The 22,151-nt window shown below is 36.2% G+C and overlaps 1 protein-coding gene across 1 annotated transcript in view; it reads left to right on the forward strand.

Annotated features, from left to right (window-relative positions):
- LOC114476615 (VPS10 domain-containing receptor SorCS1-like) overlaps positions 1-22,151 on the forward strand; it is a 68,727-nt gene that overhangs the window by 30,577 nt on the left and 15,999 nt on the right. Inside the window, exons 6-21 of the mRNA XM_028468396.1 lie at positions 2,885-2,949; positions 4,057-4,175; positions 6,120-6,209; positions 6,899-7,078; positions 8,825-8,971; positions 11,951-12,053; positions 12,344-12,420; positions 13,791-13,882; positions 14,052-14,159; positions 15,730-15,847; positions 15,975-16,108; positions 17,493-17,606; positions 18,751-18,922; positions 19,118-19,304; positions 21,397-21,530; positions 21,620-21,743. Of these exons, the coding sequence (XP_028324197.1) occupies positions 2,885-2,949; positions 4,057-4,175; positions 6,120-6,209; positions 6,899-7,078; positions 8,825-8,971; positions 11,951-12,053; positions 12,344-12,420; positions 13,791-13,882; positions 14,052-14,159; positions 15,730-15,847; positions 15,975-16,108; positions 17,493-17,606; positions 18,751-18,922; positions 19,118-19,304; positions 21,397-21,530; positions 21,620-21,743 (1,964 nt within the window). The remainder of the gene's footprint in view (positions 1-2,884; positions 2,950-4,056; positions 4,176-6,119; positions 6,210-6,898; positions 7,079-8,824; positions 8,972-11,950; positions 12,054-12,343; positions 12,421-13,790; positions 13,883-14,051; positions 14,160-15,729; positions 15,848-15,974; positions 16,109-17,492; positions 17,607-18,750; positions 18,923-19,117; positions 19,305-21,396; positions 21,531-21,619; positions 21,744-22,151) is intronic.

The following is a 22,151-nucleotide window of genomic DNA, read 5'->3' on the forward strand; positions in this document are numbered from 1 at the left end:
CACTCAGACTCCGTCCTGCATACAGAGCACCACACCTTCATCCTGTTACTAAAGCTGTGACAGCTTTGCCTTTTTCTACATTATCTGAAGCTTGTTTTTGAAACGTTCAGTTCACCAAGAAGTTCAGTGGCTGTTACAGTTCAGTCATTCCACTGTAGGGGTGTCTGCCTCCGTAGAGCCGCTTTCACTGGACACGCGTATGACTAATTGAAAAATCTACACAGAGTGCTCTGCCGTACTGGCCGCATCCTCAACTTTGAATGAAAAAAATAGCGGCCTATAAGCCTAAAATAGAAGAAAAAAAATTATATTTACACATATTTATCCCTGGTGAATCCTATAGACTTTCTAATGGCCAATCTAATCGGTTTCACAGGTTGGTCTTCCTACTCTTGCAATCTCAGGCGATTGCTCTGTCTACCATGGACGAGGGCAGAAAACACCAAAATGATGTATAGACAGTGACGTGCCGTGAGCACTAGGGTTGGGTAGGCAGGGCGTCGCAAATCGAGACCACCAATGTCAACACCAATGATAATTCCATATGTTTCTGCTGACAAGTGTGAATTCAATTAAATTTTACTTTATTTGTATTGCGCAATTCACAACAAAGTCATCTCACTGTGCTTATCAAAAATATAAAATTCATAATAAGAAAGAAAAAACCCAACAAGATCAACATGAACAAGCATTTATCCATCTAACAAAATCAACATCGTAAAACACCATTAAAGAAACATTAACAATTATTTAATATAACCTCCATAATCTCCTAACAAGATATATCTCATGACACGACAGCGCATCCGTTGTTTGTGTTGGAAACAGAAACACGGAGAAAATCACGACAAAACAACAACAACTCGGAACAGCCTCAGTGAGGTGCATCCACAAAGCCAATCCTTCCTTTCACTGTGAAAAATATGAACAATTTTCTGACCTTACATTTGCTGAAGCTCTGGTAGCTCAGGTGTTGGTCTCCCATCTTTTAAAAGTTGTCGTTTTTCCTCAAAAGAAAGTTTCTTTATCGCCTCTAGCGCTGTCATACTTCCTGTAGTGTTATCCCAACCACTAGCTAGAGAACGTAGCAGCAGCGGTCACGTGACATAAATTCACTAATGCATTGTGAACTTACGTATAGCATTTAGCGTAGCACGGTTACGTCCAAAGGCAGCGTAGAGAGCTGCCTTTGGACGTAAAAGGTTGTCATCTTGGGGAACTGACTGCACATGCGCAAACACATGAAAACACTATGGGGCCAGAGGCAGAGCAGCAATGTGCTTTTGGGAGGGGGTGTGGCCTCCTCCTGTCTTTCAGCGGAGTGAGACTGTGCAGCGTCTCTGCCGTACCAGGAAATAGCAATGTTTAGTCATTTGAGCTATGAAAAGCACAAAATGCTGACACTTATAGGTACTGTAGGCTATCGAAACTAGAAAATAAGTAATTTCTAATTATATTATAATTAAAACAAATAATCAAAATATCAATTCAAACTTGGGTAGGCACTGCCTACCCTGACTGCATGTCACTGTGTATCGATATTGAAAAATGAAATTATAATACAACAAAAATCCAAAACATAAGAAAATGCCTTAGATTAAATGCAGGTCCTGCCCAACTATCTACTTACTGATGTATCTTTCGTATTATAAATTATTTTGTCTGAAGTGAACGACCGTCATTGAACAAAGCTGTGAGATTGAGGCAGAATCTTTTCATTATCTATGATCCAGTCATCTGCTCACTCTTAAACCATGAATCTTTCAGGGACTTCAAAGACACCTATAGAGGACACGCACTACTAGCACGCTGTTTAGATACAGCAGCATATGTCTCCTTGTGTACTGCTACATACTGCATATCCGCTGCCTCGGCTTCTGCTACTAGTGAAAAAACGTTTAGGTTTGAGCTTCAAAGTAATGCATATGGTGTGTACGTTTTTACCCCCCTCTCTGCTAAGTGCATTTCTGGGGCGATATTGTTTGTTTGATGTGGTCTGAAGTGTTTCGTCTTCACACAGAAATTGTAGTTTCTCGCCTCGCTGGCCCAAGTCATTTAGTGTGGTAGTTTGCATGTTCTCTCTCTTAACACTTTAAACAAATGTACACTTCTTAGGTTGGCAGTAGTTTCTACATTAACTAACTGTTTTATGTCTGTGTATTTACCCTGTGATTAATTGTGTATTTTCCATACATTTTAGCAGGTGAAGCTTTTATTAATTCAATGTTTTCTAGTTTGGTAAATGAGTTTATTCCTTCGCAAGACACTCACTCTACAAATATAACATAATCCTAAACTACTGATCCGCATGTGATTGAGCATCGTGTTTTGTATTTTAATGTTTCTGATTGTGTATATTTGCAAAAGGTTAATATGCGCATACTACGTTTCGCGACATACTACATAATTATTTTTTCCTTTATAGGTTCTTTGTCGAGACTTATTTTTTTAATATGAAAGAAACAATAACTCTGGCTTTTCACAGTGAAGCTGAAATCCATGTTTAATCATTTCTAACATTTCCCAGTTCAAAAGTAGGTTCTTCTAACCTTCACTTTTTCTTCGAGACAGATATACCAAAGAGATAGAGAGGTAATAGCTTTTAGGCTTTCAGCATGAAGGTTGCCCTCAAACAGCTTTATTAAAAAAAGGAAAAATAAAAAATAATGGACAGCACTTTCTTTGGTAGGCAACTACTGTATAGCACATTGAACAGACTGCGTGAGACAAGTGAAAATTGTTGCCTTGTGTCCTTTCATGTTGTCACATGCCCGAAAAAAATCAGACTCCAGAAACTATGATGTATTTTAGTGGTTTTGCAGGAAGAGAGGGTGTTTGGTACTTCAGCAGACTGTCATGTAAGTGTCTTTATTTTAATTTGCAGGTCAAGACTGGGTTTGGACAAAGAGCAAGGGATGATTCACCTGGAGATTAGTGTCTCTGATGGACGTAAGTTCAAACAAACCATAAGTGTGGTGACTTTGCTTCTCAGATACAAGAAATATAGTACAGTATGCAGGGATGGGGTCAATTACAATTGCAGTGACCAGAATTTTTTTTCCAATTACAATTAAATTACAATTTTTTTTTAATCCTGAAAAAGTCAATTACGTTCTCATTTACTACAGTTCAATTACAATTACTGAGCTTGAAATAAATAACCTAGTAAAAGTTAACCTTCCTTTTGTGTTAGCTTTCTGTTGGCATGTGTTATAATAACTTGTCCTAAATCAGCTTTAAAATAAACTAAAAACAAATATCTATCATCTAGTTTCTTTTCTATCTATTGGTTACCGTATTAGGCTTCCTAATCAATGAAAATATAGGTTTTTAATATTTTTGGTGTGGGCGTCTGAGCCTATTTTGTGTCAATAGACGACAAGATTTTTGATATGAAACACATTAATAATTGTTAACTGCATATGTGTACAACTGTACACAGAAGTGTAACATGGTTCTCCACTATTGCGTTAAATGATAATTTACAATTTTTAATGAATTTTCATGGCAATTACAATTACAAAGTGATGTATTTCAACTCAATTACAATTTCATTACGATTACGACAGCAACGTATTTTTAAAATTACAAATACACTTATAGTTATGGCCTAATTGTAATGAATGATCAATTATGCGATTACAGAACCCAACCCTGACAGTATGTGTCAGATTTACATGATTTGACAAGCAGTGCTGAGAGGAGAACGTCTATGTTTAAACTCATATTTGAATTGGCTCGACGAGACTCTTCCTACATTTGAGCTAATTCAGTTTTCGGGGGCCTGAATGGGACTTGGCTCTGGTGCAGAAAGATGGGCTCTTCCATAAGTTCTTGAGTGTTAATATCTTCTCCTTTGATAGTCTGCCTCTTTTGGCTGATGCTAACACTCTGGGACAGCTATCCCACTTTATCTGTTAAGAATAAGAGTTTTGGCCTCTACAGAGTGCTGGCTTTGGCTGACTGGACACTGAACACACAGTGTAGACAGCAGAGAGAGGCCACTGGATTTGACTTTGTTCTATTTTCTCGCACCTTTTTCTTACTCTTCCACAGGGTCACAATACATAACCTGTAAACTTCAAAACTGCTCGGATGGAAACAAGAGTAAGCCGTTCCCTGGATTTATCATCCCAAATTCCCTCGTGGTTCAGGATGAATATGTCTTCATCCAGGTGGGTTTTTATTGCAAAGTCTGGCTCCATTAAAACACAATTAAAAGCAGTAAAGCGAATGCATTAATTCGCATCGTAATGTACAGTCGTCTTTTTCATTAAATAAAAGGTGCTATTACGCTGCAGATAGAGTTAATTATTTAATTTTTTCTTCCAACACAAAAGTCTTCCCATATTTGCATTTGTTATAGCTTGACACTACTTGTAATGAAACCATTTTGCAAAAAGGTGCATATTATCCATTTATTACATAGCATATTGTGAGCATCTCCAGCTCTCCCTAAGGAAGTGTAAACTAGACTTTATTAGGGCTAACGATCTAAAAAGAGAAGGTAGTGTTACTTATAAGTAAGGGCAAATTAAAAGGGTAAAGGAGTTAGGGAGGACATGAAAAAGAGGTTGTTTTGGTTGAGCTGTTGGTGTAAGGTTTGGCTACTATTGTGCACTGGACACCGTGCCAGTGTAGTAACACATGTAAAAGAGACGTTTCAGCAGAAACAACACTGTTCTCAGAAACTACAGAGATAGGAGTGAACAGAGGGAGTAGATGTGTGCCTCCAAGTGTAACAGAGCCATTTGTCCTTTGCAAAAATTTGTAAGTTAGGCCACGGCAAAATGTCCCAAAGCCCCAGGCCTGCCTGTCTACCCCCAGTGTACCTAGGCGAGCCCACTGGGTAGAGGACCAAGGGCGGTTCCCTCACCCAGGGACATACAGAGGAACTGAGGCCCCCCTCACCCAACAGGAGAACAGCATCCACAGCACTCCCCCCATGCCCCACCACCCCACAGTGCCCATCCAGACCTCTAAGAAAGATTAGAACACCACACAGTGACCGTACGACCAAAGGAAGGGGTCACTGTGCTGGGTGGGTGTTCATAGAGTGGATTAGAACCTTCTAATTTGTAAAGAACGTATGTCATAGGTTGGATGTTATATTCATTAAAACTGAAGGCGCTATTACTTATTTGAATACTTTAGATTTGGGGGTAAATGTTATCAATATAGTAATTTGGGGTGAAAGACACTGTGATGGGAGGTGAGATGATTTAAAAATTCTTTGATTTTTACTTTAAAGCCTTTTCAACAGTGGATGTATGATACAACAGATATAGCCAGTTGAAAATACAGTATAAAGAAAAAGCTGCATTGTGGGTAGTTTCCTACTTGGTTTGGCAACAGCCTATGGTTTCTCGCCGTAAGTTTTACAAAAGTTTTGATTTGCATTTTTTGTCACGTCTCAACATACTCTCAACTCAACTTTATTTATATAGCGCAAATTACAACAAAGTAATCTCAGCGCGCTTAGCAAAATATATGATCCATAGTAAGAAAGAACCCAACAAGATCCACATGAACAAGCATTTAGCAACAGCGGGAAGAAAAAACTCCTTGTTTTTATCGGAAGAAATCTCCAGCGGAGCCAGGGTCAGAGGTGGCAGCCATCCGCTTCGACTGGTTGGGGTCAGTGAACAGAAGGGCAGACAGAAAAGGATAGGCCATCCAACTGTCCCAGACTAGTTGAGCCGCGAACCATGGATCCAGCATCAAGACACCTGAAACAGAAAAGAGAGCCCTCGGAGGGCGAGGAGAAGGCACAGACTGCAGAAAAACATGATGTACTATGATACACTCGTTCCTAGTGGTTAGGTTAATATTAATATTAAAAGACTAGCGGCCATCCACTATGTTCTGAGTATGCAACCATTACAGAAGAGATTTTGTCTTGTAATGGGCACACAGTGATCTCAGCGATTACTACAGTAGTGACACTTGCCTGCATTTAAATTATCGCAACTATACGATGTACGCTTTAGTAAATGAGTAGGTTATGATTGTAACGGTCTCTCGCAATGGTCTGAGTTGTTGACCGTTTCAACATACAATCATTTTGTCGTATATGTTGATATTTCGTTGTTGCCAATCGTCCTGTTTTACTTTGGTAGGTGCCTGTCGGTGGCCAGTCTGTCCATTATGTTTCCTATAAAAGAAACCCTTTCTATCCAATGAAGCTTCCTAAGTACACATTGCCAAAGGTAAGTTTATTGAAAACAAATGTTTGAGTATAGAATATGGTAGGGAGTTGGCACTTGTTTGTTGATGTTCCCCATGCTTGAAAATCCAAATGTTATCTTGTGTTTCAGTGTTTTCCTTAAAATGACCCAGTATTGCATCATGCTTATAGCTGTTAGTTTATCTGCATGAACAGATTTACTTTAAATTCAGCGTGCAGTTTGCACACCATTCCCTAGCTCCGAATAAAGACATTCAGGAGCGCTAAATTGCATTACTGAGGTGCAATTTTTTCCATTTACTGCAACCACAGTGGGTTGTCCTAATGTTTCCAGGGATCCTGTCATAGTGAGCGTGAATACAGTGTCATTCCATTCATCCACCCAGCCAAGTAGACTGTGAAAACTCCCTTAAGATGGACTGAAATAGCCTGTGTTTCACACTGGATATGGGATTCAGTAAAAAAAAAAATGAAGTCTGTCTCCATTTTTAGTGACAAGCATGAAATGCCTGAAGTCTAATTGCTGCAGATTTTGACTGAATTATGTCAAGAAGTGACAAATTACACCTGCTTTTATGAGTGCTGTCAGCACACTGTGTAGATTTCATTTGTTAAATCAGTTCCTAAAACTAATGTAGGCTGTTAAGTTTACTCAGCCAACTTAAAGGGATCTATTTTATTATTATATATTCATGAATTCTGCAAATTAAGGATTTGCAGATTATCAGCACAGATGACAACCAGGTGGTGGCAGCAATTCAGGACTGGCACCAGAACGACTCCTACAACCTGTATATGTCAGAGTCCAGGGGCCTCTTCTTCACTCTAATGCTGGAGGACGTGATGAGCAGTGGTGGACCAGAGGGAAACATCATGATAGATCTCTATGAAGTAAGCACAACTGATGCAGAAATGGCTGCGGCTGCATTTTGTGATACGATTCCTTTGCATGTTGTGCTTAGATCACTTGGTATTGGGTAAATCACTGAAATTATAGATTAATGTCTAAAAAATTTTATTTATGAGAATGTGTACATAAATTGTCTAATATGCATGGGAGCACATTTTGTGGTATGAAGTTTCCATGCAGTTAGATCGATAAATAAAAAAACTATATTAATAAAATTAAATCATAATACATCCCTTTTTAATAATTATAAAATGACTGAATTATTATTATTTCAAAAACCCAATGTTTTTCCCCTCCTGGTTTATCTCTTAACAATTTACTCCCTATAAACCAGTGTCTCTCAAATGGGGGTATAAATCCCATCTCAAAACTCATCTTTTTAAACAGGCCCTCCCTTTATAATATACTCCTTTCTGTTTCTTTTTATTGTCTCTTGATTGTTTATAGCCATGTATGCTTTTATGGTATTCATTCAGATTTTATTGTTTGATATTTTATTGTTTTCAATGCCAAGGTAACCTTGAGAAGTTTTGAAAGGCGCCTGAGATTATTATTATTATATGTATCCCAAAGGGTACGCAGCAGCAGTAAAAGCATGAAAAATATGGTGATGTTTTAAAGTATTTTGGGTTAAAACCGATAATCATAATAATGATAATGATCAGAGTTAGAACATTACCTAAAAATACAAGGGTCAGTCCTTTGAAATGTGTGTTATCATTCATTCATTGCATCATTATGCATCAATATGCTGTATACAAAGGGGACTTGGCTTCAGAAATAAGAAAAAGGGGTATTTGAGCACAAAAAAGTTTTTCTACCACAGGCCCATGACTTATATCTCACCTCAGATCAGATATTACAGCTCCAACCAGAGTTTGTTTATTTGTTTGAGCGTTATAAATCTATTTTTATTTTTGAATTCAAGTCAGACACAAATTTCAAATGACATATTTACTTTTCTTATTAATATATGCGCATTTGCAATAAATATGGGGTTTCTGATTCACTTGTACTCCCTCTCGGTGAGACACTGTGGGTGATCACGAGGGAGTACGTGCAAACAAAGGGTCTCCTATCATCAAATGTTACTCAGAACGACATAAAATTTGAAATTCCTTGTTTGAAACAGTTCTTGAACATTAAAAGGGGCTCTGAGAATGAAAAGCACTACCAGCAGACAATCCCAGTCCCAAACGTTTTCTTGGAGCAACCGTTAGCTTAAGTGACTGGTTTTTTTCTTCTTTTTAATCTTTATTATTGGTGCACTGAATGCTAACCCTTGGTCATTTTTTGTGTTAATATAACATATAAAGCCAACAGTGTAAGCTCTATGATGTTACAAACCTCTGGTAACCATCAGCATTAGTTGCACTGACCATCCCCACCCCCCCCAACCCATATTGTACATGAAACATTTCACTGCAGTGACACTTGGTTAAAGAAAGAAAACATGCCAATCAAACTCCATGTGTCAGATTCAGTCTGTCTATTCACATAAACACAAAGAACGAGACATATCTCAGGGCTTTGCCATATGTTGTTTTGATCCTACAGATGGTCCAAAATAGTACTCAATGTCTGAAAAATCTCCCAGGCATCTCTCTTCCTCTCCGAAGTAGGCCTTCAGCCTCTCTTAAGTCTGAATAATTTACGTTTATTTTTTCTTCCCTCTGTCCTTTTGCTTGTCTTTCCCCCTGCTGCTCTTTTCCTCTTCATGTTCGCAGGTTGCTGGGATTAAAGGGGTGTTCCTGTCAAATAAAGTTGTTGAGAACCAAGTAAAAACTTATATCACATACAACAAAGGGAGAGACTGGCGTCTTCTTCAGGCTCCGGAAACCGATCTCCAGGGAAACAAGGTCTATTGTGAACAAGTAAGTGGGCCACTGACAAGAGATATATATTATATATATTTCCATGATATCTAGTGAAATAACTGCACTGAATGAGATCATGGTCAGATAGCAATGAAGCCTCTCTGGCATTGAAACCATTTCTTGAGTTATAGTCAGCCATGGAGCATACATTCAGTAAAGTTTTATTCATTAAAGTTGAATGTATGACACTGTTTTACAATTCTTACCCATGATATATTTATTTTTGTCGGTACAGATGTAGCAGACTTTTACATGATTTTTTTTCAATACATTGTACATCACATACTGTTTTATAAATATGTTTTTCGTATGTGTAATTCTGTCCAGGATGAAGGGCAAGACTCAGGCTGTGTTTGAAAAGTTATACTAACGTACTACTCGAACTAAGTTTGACGTCAAAATTAGTTTGAAGTGCGTTCACATTAACATGAAAAGATTGATTACGCAAGAAATACACAGATGTATATATCGGTGCATTTATTTATTTTTTTTAATATATATTTTTATTTAAGATTTTCAACAACAAATTACAAATAACATTGAACGTACGTTATTGGCTGCAGTTTTCCTTTTCAAAAACAAAAACCCCATATCCCAAAATCACATTAAAGTGCAAATAATAGGGGCATGACGAGATATCGTACTATGATATCTCGCGAGATTAAACTCAACATTTTTTATTTTTTTATTTTTTTTTGTGAGATATCTAAAGTTCTATTTTTGACCTGTGGGGGCAGTAATGCACCTTTACTATGTCTAGCCTGCCAGAACCTAAAACAGGAGAAGGAAAAGAAGAAGAGGACATTTTAGTTCGAGTTTCAGTTTGTGGAAGAAGAAGTTTATTAACAATTTAAAAAAGAACATGTCTGTGTAGTTGCAGCATGTTGTTAATGACATACTTGGTCAGGCTCTGTTTGCACTATTTGCACTCTGTATTGACAGAGTAGAACTTGGATTTGGTTTTGTACATAATATTGTTTGCACTTGAAAAAAAGAAAGAAATATATAATTTTATTTATTTTAATTGAACTTTTATACATTTAAGTTTTAGCTTCAATTTGTGGAAGAAGTAGTTTATTAAAAGCTCATGCTTACATCATGCATGTAAAGAGTTATAATAAAACATTTCAAAATGCATGTGCAAGTTGGTTAAATAAAAGTCTGTTGGTCCAGTCTTATATTTTGTCTTTGTAGTTTTCTTCAAATCTCGTCTCGTTCTCATGAACCCAATATTGTGTCTCGTCTCGTTTCGTGAGCTGAGCGTATCGTCACACCCCTGGCAAATAAAAATAAGTCAGCAGACAAAAACCAAAAAATGAAATACAATAAATAAATTAAAACCAACAACTGAAAATACCAATTTATATGTATATGAGAGAGGCAGTAACAGACTGCAAAGAAAATTATACTCTTACAGTTATAACCTATTATGTTGGAATGCAACGCATTTTATAGTTTTCTATGTATTTCAGAAATGCCTGCCATGTTTCATCAAATTTTGTACTTGAGCCCATTAGTGTACACCTCAGTTTTAATACTGTATGTGTAAAACTCTCATTACATCAGTAATCCATTGGTCATGAGAAGGGAAAGTTTTCTGTTTCCACTTTAAGAGGATGAGGCGTTGTGCCAACAAAGAGGCAAAGGTTATTAAATGAGAGCACAGTTTTGGAATTGTGATATTTTGAGTCAGCACGTTTGGGGAAAGTTCGCCTCTATACACCTCTGACAGTGTGTTAAATATTGATGTCCAATAACTGGTCAAATTTGGACATAACCAAAATGTATGGATAAGTGTGCCGGTGTCTGATTTACAGCGATTGCACAGCGGAATGGTAAAGACACGAGGAATAGAATTCAGAGGGTTAGATAAAAATAGCTAGAAATAATTTGCATTTAAGGACAGTTTGAGTTCCTGGCCTGCTCTACGGACACCTTTCACCTTCTCCTCTGCTCTCAATTTAATTGCCAGGGGCTCCAAAAAGGAGTGGGGATGGCGGATAGCCCTTCTTGTACCGCGGTGGAGTGGGAAATATGGGGAATATAGACAGTTTGTTCTAACACGTGCCATTGGTGAGGAATAAAGTCATTTAGGTCCAAAGCCAAATTTATTTAGAGTGTAGAATAAAAAATCCCAGATACAGAAATGTACGCACAGACAAGAAAACATCTTCTTTGCAGGGACATGCACTTACTTTTTCTGAATGTTTGTTTCATTTTTAAGAATGAGCCAAAAGTAGGTGTTCTCTTTCTGATGTTTAGAATAAAAACACTACAAAAAAGGCTTAACCACACATATATGTAAATATACATTATGCAACAAACACATTTGACAGTAAATTTGACATTTCAGTTCTAAAGCTATGATGACAGTAGTTTCCAACCTTTTTTGGCTCGTGACCTTATTTTAATATCACAAGATTCTTGTGATGCCAGATACAGATTTTTTTTTTTTTAATCATATCTGTTAAACTGTGTTACGAGTAGCCAGAATTAGAGCATAAAGTGACAAGAAAAGATGAGTCACCTCAGACATTTTTACACTGCACTTTATTGGAACTACAATTCTAATTCAGAAAGTGAAAGTATAAAAGGCAGTTGTTTGACATCTTGTGTGGTGTTTTACTTTGAAAAAAGAATAATAAAAAAAGATATTTAAAAACGCAATTTCAGTCATTTTTTAATTTATCAATTAGTAGACATTTCAGGCGACCCCATTTTAATTCCAGGGGACCCCACATGGGGTCACGACCCCAAGGTTGAAAAACCCTGTATTATGACCTGATTTCAGCTTTTTTGACCTGATTATCATAACTTGCATTTTTGCTAAGTCTTCACTCTTGCAAATGATCATATACATTACCATTATTTAATTAATATCTTCAACCCTGAACCTCAAAGGTCAAAGCTGTATCTAACCTTTTCTTTCCACCCTGTCAATGTAGCCCAGTAATCTCTTTTTGTGTGTCTCCACAGCCGTTCTGCTCATTGCATCTCCACCTCCATGTGTCAGAGAATCCTTACACCTCAGGAAACATCGTCAGCAAAGACTCAGCCCCGGGAATCATAATAGCATCAGGTGAGGAGATTATTTGATTTGCACTTCAATTTGCACTTCCACCACAGGGTTGTTTATTCCCTGCCTTATTCGTGGCCCTTTGATCACATCCCTCAGCACTCGCAAGTCAGATCTATACCTCTGTTCTGTTCCCACTTCTGTGTGTTTCAACTAACAACAGTCAACAGTGTGATCTGCATCCTCTCTTCTGTCTGTTTGTGTTTTCATTCTTTCACCATCTACATTTTTCCCCTGAAAAGCAACCAAACCTATGTTTAAAATGAATGTCACCTTTTTTATTTTCCTGTCAGGTGTCATTGGCTCGGAGTTGACCAATACCAACATCAGTATCTTTATCACATCTGATGCTGGAAACACCTGGAGAGAGGTATCCAATAATAACAGCACACATTTGTCGTTGTGTGATGGAGACATCGTCATCTCTCTACGATTAGTTCACTGAGTGTGATCGACTTTTATTCCTTTAGGAAACATATACGATAACCGGAGTTGGGGTCAAATATAATTGCAATTAATAACAATTATGATGTAATTATAAGTGAAATCGTAATTGGAAAAAGCTGTTGTAATCATAATTGAATTCAGGTAATTAACTTTGTAACTGTAATTGGCATAGAAATGATATAAACAAAACTGTCATTTACATTGTTAATAACTGGGGAGCCGTGTTAATAATTCTATGGTTTACACATAGGCATATGTAGTATACCATCATTAAAATGTGTTTCATTTTAAGTTTACCTGCCAGTTCTCGAGGATTATTTTACCATTAATAAAAAAAAAAAAAAAAATATATATATATATATATATATATATATATAGGGGTATACTGACAGAAAAAAGGCTCAAATGCCCACATCAAAAATATTAATACCAATATTTTCATTGATTAGGAAGCCTAACAAGGTAACCAAAGAGATTGAAAACAAATTAGATGATAGATAATATTTTTTAGTATATTTTACAGCCGATTTAAGACATGGGTATAAACCGACCCGTTCTCATATGAGATGCTAACACAAGAGGAAGGTTACGTTTTTTGGGCTACTTCATTAAAGGCTCAGTATTTGGGATTAATTGTATTTGAACTTTAGTAATTGAAAACATAATTGTTATTGAAAAAAAGCATTCTGCAAATTGAAAAATTATAATTGTAATTTTAATTGTAATTGGAAAAAACACTGGTCACCGTAATCGAGTTGTACTGTAATTGAACATGGATAATTGAAAATGTAATTGTAATTTAAAAATGTAATTGTAATTTAGAAATGTAATTGACCCCGACCCTGATGGCAACCCTAGAATATTTCATCAACATCATACAGGAGGGAATAATAATTAAGAAACTGAAAGCTTTTAGTTTCAATTTGTTTTTCTGCTGTTTGTGCTGAAGCTAATGTTGCTATTTAGAACAGAATTTAGGTTTGACAGCCAGCCTCATGTCCCTCATTTTCTAAACACACATTCTAACAGGAACATTTGCTCTTCTTTTTTTGTGCCATTGGCACAAGAATCTTGAAATCAACAAAAGAGAGCAGCCATCTCTTGATGCTTTTTTAAAAAAAAAAATTTTATTCACACATCTGAGACTGAAAGGAGCTGTTGTAGCGTCTCACTTGTTTGTTGTGAAGGTGTGATTGTGCAGCGTGCACTGGTTCCTATCTTGGCATCAGTGTTTACTTTCCTTTTGGTAGGTTTGTGTTTCCCCACTGCTGTTAAAGACAATCGCTTGTGCAGGTTTTTCAGGAAGAGTACAGCGTGTTTTTCCTGAACCAGGGAGGATCTCTGGTGGCCATCCGACACACACCTCTGCCAATTAGACACATTTGGTAAGACTCGCCTCGCATGGGCCATATTTAGTCTTCAGAAACAAGAATTGCTTTCCTACTGAAGTTTTTTTTTTTTTTTTTTTTTTTTTTTTTCTTCACCCCCCCTACATGAATTCTGCTCCATTTGTGGCTGGGCTGTCTGTGATCTAACCATTGTTCTCTCCCTCAGGCTGAGTTTTGATGAGGGCAGATACTGGGACAAATATAGCTTCACCTCCTTGCCACTCTATGTTGATGGGGTTCTGGGAGAGCCTGGAGAGGACACCCTCATAATGACGTAAAACACCAAAAACAGAATGAATGACTTTATTGGAATAGTACTTACACATTAGTATCAGGGTTGGGGTCAGTTACACTTTAAAATTACAATTACATCTTCAATTATCCATGTTCAATTACAACTCAAATACGATCATGTTGACCGTCATTTTTAATTTTGTTTAAATTTTAGTTCATTTTCCCCTGAAAGTTGATTACATTTACGTACTTAATTACTAAAGTTCATTTACAATTGATCACTATTACTGAGCATTTAATGCAGTGGTTCTCAACCTTTTCAGCCCGTGACCCCCAAAATAAAGGTTCCAGAGACCAGGGACCCCCACTGTATCAGAAGGTGGTTGAACACAGACATGAACATTGAAGAACAGTCATGTGGAGACAGGGTTTTTGGGGTTCATCCATAAAGTCAGTAAAATGATGGTTCATTGTTCAATGAATCTGTGATAATCACATTTATTTATTTATCTGAATAATATACACTGTTATCCAGGAAGTTTATTATTATTTGTGTCAGAGTATATAGTCATTGTATAGATGTAAATCCTTGTTTTAATCAGAAATAAAATGGGTTAAAAGTGACAAAAATGGAAAAGTTGGTGAAATGGGATTTTAAAAGCCACAGAAATTGGTCAAAAGTTGTAAATTAGAGTGGAGAAAAACAGACAAAGTGGTAAAAAGGCTTCAAAGTGTCAATATTGGCTTAAAAGTTGCAGAAAAAAATAGGAACAGTTAATTTAAACTCTAATATAAAAAATATTGTTAAATATTAAAAGTCACAATCATGAGTTTAAAAGTGTTGACAATATCTTGAAAGTGGAAAAAATAATCAGAAAAGGCATTGAAATTTGATGTAGAAGTGGCAGAAATGGGAGTAATGTAGCAAAAATGCATTAAAAGGAGCAAAAATATGGCAAGTTTGGTATAGTTACAGAAAAAGGATAAAAAATAAGCAAAAATGGGCTCAAATTGTTAAAAGAATATTCTTAATGGGGTCCAACTAATGGGGTCCCGACCCAAAGGTTGGAAACCCCTGGTTTAATGAACACAACAGCAACATATCTCTCTTTTTTTTTTCCAAACCTTGTCTGCACATGCTGTCGAAGGTCAACACAATATGTAGTGCAATCTTTTCACTACAGCGATGCATGTTTTAATATTGCAATTTAATGAATTTATTTATTTTTTTGCATACTTGTGACCATCACCAGCCCTCCCTAAGGAAGGGTAAGAAATACTTTATTAAAAGGAGAATATAAAAAGAGAGGGCAGTGTTACACCTAGATGAGGGGAAGGGAACAGGGAAGAGGGAGTCAGGGTAGGACAATGGAAGTGGTGGGGAAGAGTTGACTGTTTTGTGAGAGTGAAATGTGATGTTATAGTTGTGCATATTGCAATAACAATACGAAACATAATTTTTCAATTACATTAGAATTGTAATTAATTACCAATTATAATTGACCCTGACCCTGATTTAGTATACATGTTTTTCTACTGATACATTTCCAGGCTGCTTTGCTTTGCTTGAAGCCCTTTTCAAAATGCTTTTTTCTCTCTTGTTTCTGCAGAATATTTGGTCACTTTAGTCATCGATCTGAGTGGCAGCTCGTCAAGATCGACTTCCGTTCAATTTTCCAGCATCGGTGCATCCCTGATGATTATGAGACATGGCAGCTACATAATGAGGTTCAAACTTACTTGACTGCTGATAATGTTAAAAAAAATCTGTTGCTAATTTCCGTTGAATCCGTCATACAATAAAAGGCAAGAGAGAGAAGAAAGAGAATTGTTTATGATGCATTATTCATCACAGGGTGAAGTGTGCATCATGGGAATGAAGAGATTCTTCCAAAAACTGAAAGCAAATGTTCGATGTGTCAAGGCTAGAGATCAGTACAGCTCTCAGATGTCAGACTCCTGCCCTTGCGCAGAGGCGGATTTTGAGTGGTGAGTTCGCTTCTCTGAAGCTACACATGCACCACTCTCTTCATTAATTCCAATGTGCAACATTCAATCTTCAGAGGCAGCGTCTGTGAAGAAAAAACCTCTCGCACGACGGGAAGAGGATTTCATTTTGCAATTCATAACTTATCTCCTTTTTTGTTGTGTTGCTGTGATTGGGGAAAAGAAACAGATGACTTCCAGCTTGTTGTCAATTTCAAACACATTTTTTGAATCAAATCTTGCACAATTGGAATTTAATTTATTTTCCACAAAGGCATCTGTATAAAATAAAAGGTTTGTCAAAATGTACAATTATTTATTAAATTAAATTGAATTAAATTAACACCAATTAATTCAATTCAAAGTAACAAAATTCTCAGGCTGGAATAACCGACATTCAATGTTTTTTTGGCGCCGTACATTATGTTTAATTTGATTGGTCGTCTTTGAAGTGATGGATTTAATTTAATTGTTGTCCGGTTTCATAATGTCCGTTGATCATTTAAAAAAAAAAAAAAAAAAAAAAATGTAATCAGTAACGATTGGGTGTAGAAATTAAATAAATTACTTGACTTCTTTTAAAACGTACATAAGTACAAGTAAAAATACTGATTTAAAAATATATTCAATATAGTACAAGTACCCATAAACGCAACTTAAGTATAGTAACGTGAATACTTCACTTCAGCATTTTACACACAAAGGTTTTCAATGCTTTTCCCTGGAATAGAGTTGGTCTAAAAGCTCATTTCAACGTCTTTGATTCAATCAACAAGAAATAGTGGCTTTAACCTCTGGGCCAATTTTAAATGCTGAACAAAAACAAATAAATCAGCCAAAACCTAGATTAGGAATTCTCTTTAATGGCAGTTACTGTTGTTCTAGACAGAGAAGTGAGTTCAAATAAACTAACAATTTAACGGAAACAAAGGCTATACAGTCAAGTTTAATTATTGTAGAAAATACATAACACGTACTTTCAGTTTAGTCTGTAAAATCAAGTGCAGAAGCATCATCCATCACGAGCAGCAGAATCATCATTCTCCCGCTGAAGCACTGAATGAAGAACAATATCCACACTGTCATTAGTTTAACAAACACAGTTTTACCTAAAGACTCCTGGCTCCTGAGATTCTATTGTAAATTAATCATAATGAAAGACATTCCTGAGCTTCCCCTGACTTTACCAAAGTGTACAAATGGTTTTTGTACACAAAACATTTGTTTTTCTGCTTCAATGTGTAACATTAAGACTCCTGGCAGGTTTTCTCCAGCCCGAGACATTTCTGCTCATGTCCATTTGAGCTGAGCATCTTTGATTTGAGTGATAGCTAATAGATAAAAGGCACTGCAATGTCTGCTTTCTGTGTGTGTGTATCTGAAACAGTGACTATGGATTTGAGAGACAGATAGATGGAAGCTGCTCTCCAGCTTTCTGGTTCGTTCCTTCAGTAACATCCAGGGACTGCGTCACAGGGGACAGCTTCCTCAACACCACTGGGTACGCGCTTCATTTGTATTGACATGAGTAATGAGAAAGATGTTCAAATAAATGCAAAATATTTAAAAAGAACATTCGTTAACACTTTACTTGAAGTTTTATACATAAGGCTGACTTTACGCGTCGTTTGTTACCCTAACCCATGGTTCCCTAACTTTTCACAGTCCTGTACGCCTTCAGACATTTAACTTGAAGCCATGTACCCCCTATTGCTGCACACTTTAAAAACATAATAATGTAATGCAGCTTTTTTCAACCTTGGGGTCGTGAGCCCATGTGGGGTCGCTTGGAATTCAAATGGGGTCATTTGAAATGTTTATTATTTTTTTATAATAATGATAAAAAATACTGAATTAAAATGTACTTGATTATTATTTTTCAAATTATTTAAATTTTTTTTAAAACAACTGTATTCACCTGTACTTTCACCTTCTCAAATATAGTTTTATTATTATTAACTGCACTGGCGCATCTGGTCCCTTTGTGCACTAATCCTGACAACAATAAACATTATCAAAAGCTAATTTTAGAAAGAAATTAAAAAAAAAAAAAAAAAAAAAGTCTCTGGAGACGCCAAAAATATGTGACATTAAAAAAGTTGGGAACCACTGATGTAATGTGACAGTGAAATTTGCCTCTGAATTTTACCTATCCTGTTGAGAAACAATATATAATAAAAAATGTGAAGAATCCATGCATATTATATTCTAGTTTACGTTTTTTATTTTTTTATTCATGTACCCCAATGACAATTTGCGTACCCTACTTTGGGAACCTAGGCCCTAACAGTTTGTTACCCTAACTCTACCTAACCCCACTAGATCTCTTCACCTAACCCAAAAAATGCCACCATAGCTCCAAAGGTGTCATTATTTAGTGAATGACACTTAACGACAGCGTTAAGTATAAAACTTCAAATAAAGTGTGACCAAATTTTTCTTAAAACATTCTATATCCTTTATAAATCTAAATTATTGTCTTTGATATAAATATGTAAGATTAATGTTTCATTTCATATTAGGTTAAAAGACTGTTACTGATAAGCATAGCAATAGAAGATAATAAATAAAACTCAGGGACTGCATCACTCAACTAAAAATGCAGGAACTGCTTCATGCTTTCTATTTTTTGTCACTAATCCCAGATATCGCAAAGCTTTTTCCAACAACTGCACCGAGGGAGCTTTGCTGAAGTACAGCCCCAGGCGACAAAAGTGTCCCAGTCGGGCTCCCAGGGGTCTCCAGCTCCTCACCAGTGAGGGGACCCTGGTGGCAACGCTTGGCAGGAACGTTACCTTCCTAGTCTTTCTAGAAGAGGTGCTGAACATAAAACAGATGTACATTCTATTAGATGTTCAGTTTTTTTTTTACTTATTGTACAATATATAAAAAAATCATGTCAGATATAAAAGCATGGCCAGGCATGATGTGTTCTTGTAAATTTTAAAAGAAACATGACATCTGTCAGCGAGGTCTCAGCAAGACTGACAGTTTTTTATTTTCCTCCTGAAGGGTCTCGGCTCCATGACAAGTATTACAGTGGACTTTGGTGATGGAACAGCCATATCGTATGTTAACATAAGCTCCATTGATGACGGGGTCAAACACATCTACAGTAAAGTCGGCATCTATCAAGTTTCTGCAACAGCGAGCAACACTCTGGGCTTTGACAAGGTCTTCCTCTACCTCCACGTCTCCTGTGAGTGTTAGAGAGGAAATCTATTCTGATTCTATCTGATTTATTACCTTTATTAAAATGACTGAAAAACAACTGCAAAGGCATTAATTAGATCAAGCTGGATTTGATATTCAGAGTTGAACAAAAAAAAAAAAAAAACAAATAAATTCCCAGAAGGATTTTTATGACTTCATTGCCTTGTTTTTAACTGTGTTGTACTAAATTAATAAACCGAAGAACAAAATCCCATCGCTAAAAATTGAACTTAGAAATAGTGAAATACCTTCACTGAATTAAAAAGATGTTTTGTGTGATTAACTGTGAACAAGATTAAGGGGATTTTGTGAATTATGGCTTCTCTCAGTTTCAGTTTATTTGTTTGTTTCATTCTAGCAACCTTTACTCTCAAAGGAGCCATTTTGCCTCATTCACCTGGATTAAAGTCCTTCCAGAGCCAAAAAAAAAACCTTCTCAATGAATTCTCAGTGTATTGAATTCTAAATTATATGGAATAATGTTTGATTTAATTTGATTTGCTTTGATTTATATTGATCATGTAAATGGAAACTTAAAAACAGTTTAAAATCAAACAAAATAAACTAACATCAAGAAATAACAACAAAACAGTATATTGCATCTTCATATTCGTACGCATCTCAGTTTACATGAACACAATGTTGTATAAAGAAGATTTTTTTTAATTTAGTGTGTTTGAAGGGCTACAACTTATACTAATTTATTATTTAACCGGCACATTGGCGGTTAAATGAATCTGTTCCCACACAATCTTTATTTTCATCCAGAATAGTGTTTTTGTTGGTTTTGTTGTTTTACCAGGAATTTAAAAGTTAAAGTTAGCCACAGGTGCAGGGAAAGTGGTCTGTAGATGTTGCAGGAGGTGAAGTAGGGATGTGGCTGAGTCATTGCACAACGTGATTTATTTTTGTCATATCATGATTTTATTTGTCTCTGTAAGAAAATAACTCTTATTCAATATATACGTATATATATATATATATTTTTTTTTTAAAGCTGTAGGGAGCCATTGCAAATAAGTCAAAGAGCCACATAAGGCTCCATACCCGCAGGTTGCAGACCTAAATCACAGTTTAAAAATATATAAACAAGACTGAAACAGGCAGAAGCAAAAACGTGTATATGTCCAACATAAATCACAACATTCAAGTTACCTTTCTTTCTCAAATGATAGACACAAAAGAAATGCAAACATTCAACAAAGTACAATTAAGTTGCCTTTTTTCAAATAATGCAATATATATTTATATATACACACACTATATACAACATTTAACAAAGAACACAAACACATTTCTACTGCTTCACATAACTAAAATATATCGGAGACATTTTTCTTTTTTGAAAATAAATAGTGTGTCACTCGTTTTTATTTCTTTATCAACATTATTCCACAATTTAACCCCTACAACATCTTTGTTTTACTTCTAATCTTGCTTTTGGTAAAATAAACAAATTAATCTCTTAGGCTTCATTCATACTATATAGTATGTTATAGCAGCGTATCCTAGAGTCTATCACAGCTTACATGACACACAAGGAAAGGCTGTACCCTGCAGTGGATGTCAGTCCATCACAGGAAAACACACTTGGTTAATGTAAAAAGTCATGTTTCTGGATAAATAGACTTCCTGGATAGGCTTTTAACATTAGTACACGGAGGATCCTTTTAGTGTAAAGGGAGAATTTGAGAACTTACGTTGGTTACATGCTTGCGTCTATGTGATGAAATGAAAACTACAAGAGATACAACTAGCTATAGTGTAAGAAGGCATCAGTCTAGTTTTAAAGCATTCAATAGCTTCTGAAAGGTCAAAAACCTTGAACTTGTCAGCATTTAAAGGCAAAACCAATGCAAAAAATGACTTGAATAAACGTTTTCAAAATGTCTCATTAAAGTAAGAGTTTATACCAAATTAAGTTAAGGTGATCATTTTTGTTGCTTCTTAATATGATTATTCCAGACTAAAAATAAACATCTTAGTATTTCCCAGTGTTTTTGCCCGCTCACTCTCTTTCAATGTTAGTAACATCATTCTTGACTGATTTTGTCAATTTTTGTGCTTCTCCTGTAAAGGTCAACTAGAACAGATCCAGCTCTCAGCTCCCTCAGTGGTTGTCAAAAACAAAGCAGTAAACCTGACGACAGTGCTACGACCCAGTAATGTCGGAACTGTAACTTATTACTGGTGGTTTGATAATAAAACAGAAGTGAGTCTTTTAATTCCACTCTAACGTGGAACACGGCACAAAAAAAACCAACAATTGTTCTTGTCGTCATCTTATGTCTCCTTTTCCAGCCAATCGTGACCCTTGATGGAGCCATGTCCTTCACATTTTCCAAAAAGGGAAGTCACACCATCACCGTACAAGCTGCGATTGATAACACAGTCCATCAGGATCACATAAAGTTGGCAGTTTATGGTACGTGTCATTTTTTTTTCTTAATCCCCTGCAACCCTGCATATAGAACACAATTATCTGTATAAGCTTTTTTTGTTTTTCGTAGGCCGGGCTACCGGACTCAAAACGCCACTCACTTTGTTGTTGTTGTTGTTGTGTACACTAGTTAAAATCGCTACCTCTGTTATTCGTGAACGGATCGAGCTGAAATTTGGTCGGTATAATCTATGGATGTGTACGCATCGACGCTCTGAGCCCGATTTTTGATTTGTTTTTAATGGACGAGGAGTCGTAAAAGCTAATGTGCCTGGCATAATCAATGGTTAGCTGAATGTGTGAATAAAATTGATGAATATGAATTATGTTGTTTAATATTATAAATAAACATAAATTAATGGTAGTGGTACTGTGAGATGGTGAAAAGAACAG

This window comes from Gouania willdenowi, chromosome 15 (assembly GCF_900634775.1).
Source record: "Gouania willdenowi chromosome 15, fGouWil2.1, whole genome shotgun sequence".
NCBI lineage: Eukaryota > Metazoa > Chordata > Actinopteri > Blenniiformes > Gobiesocidae > Gouania > Gouania willdenowi.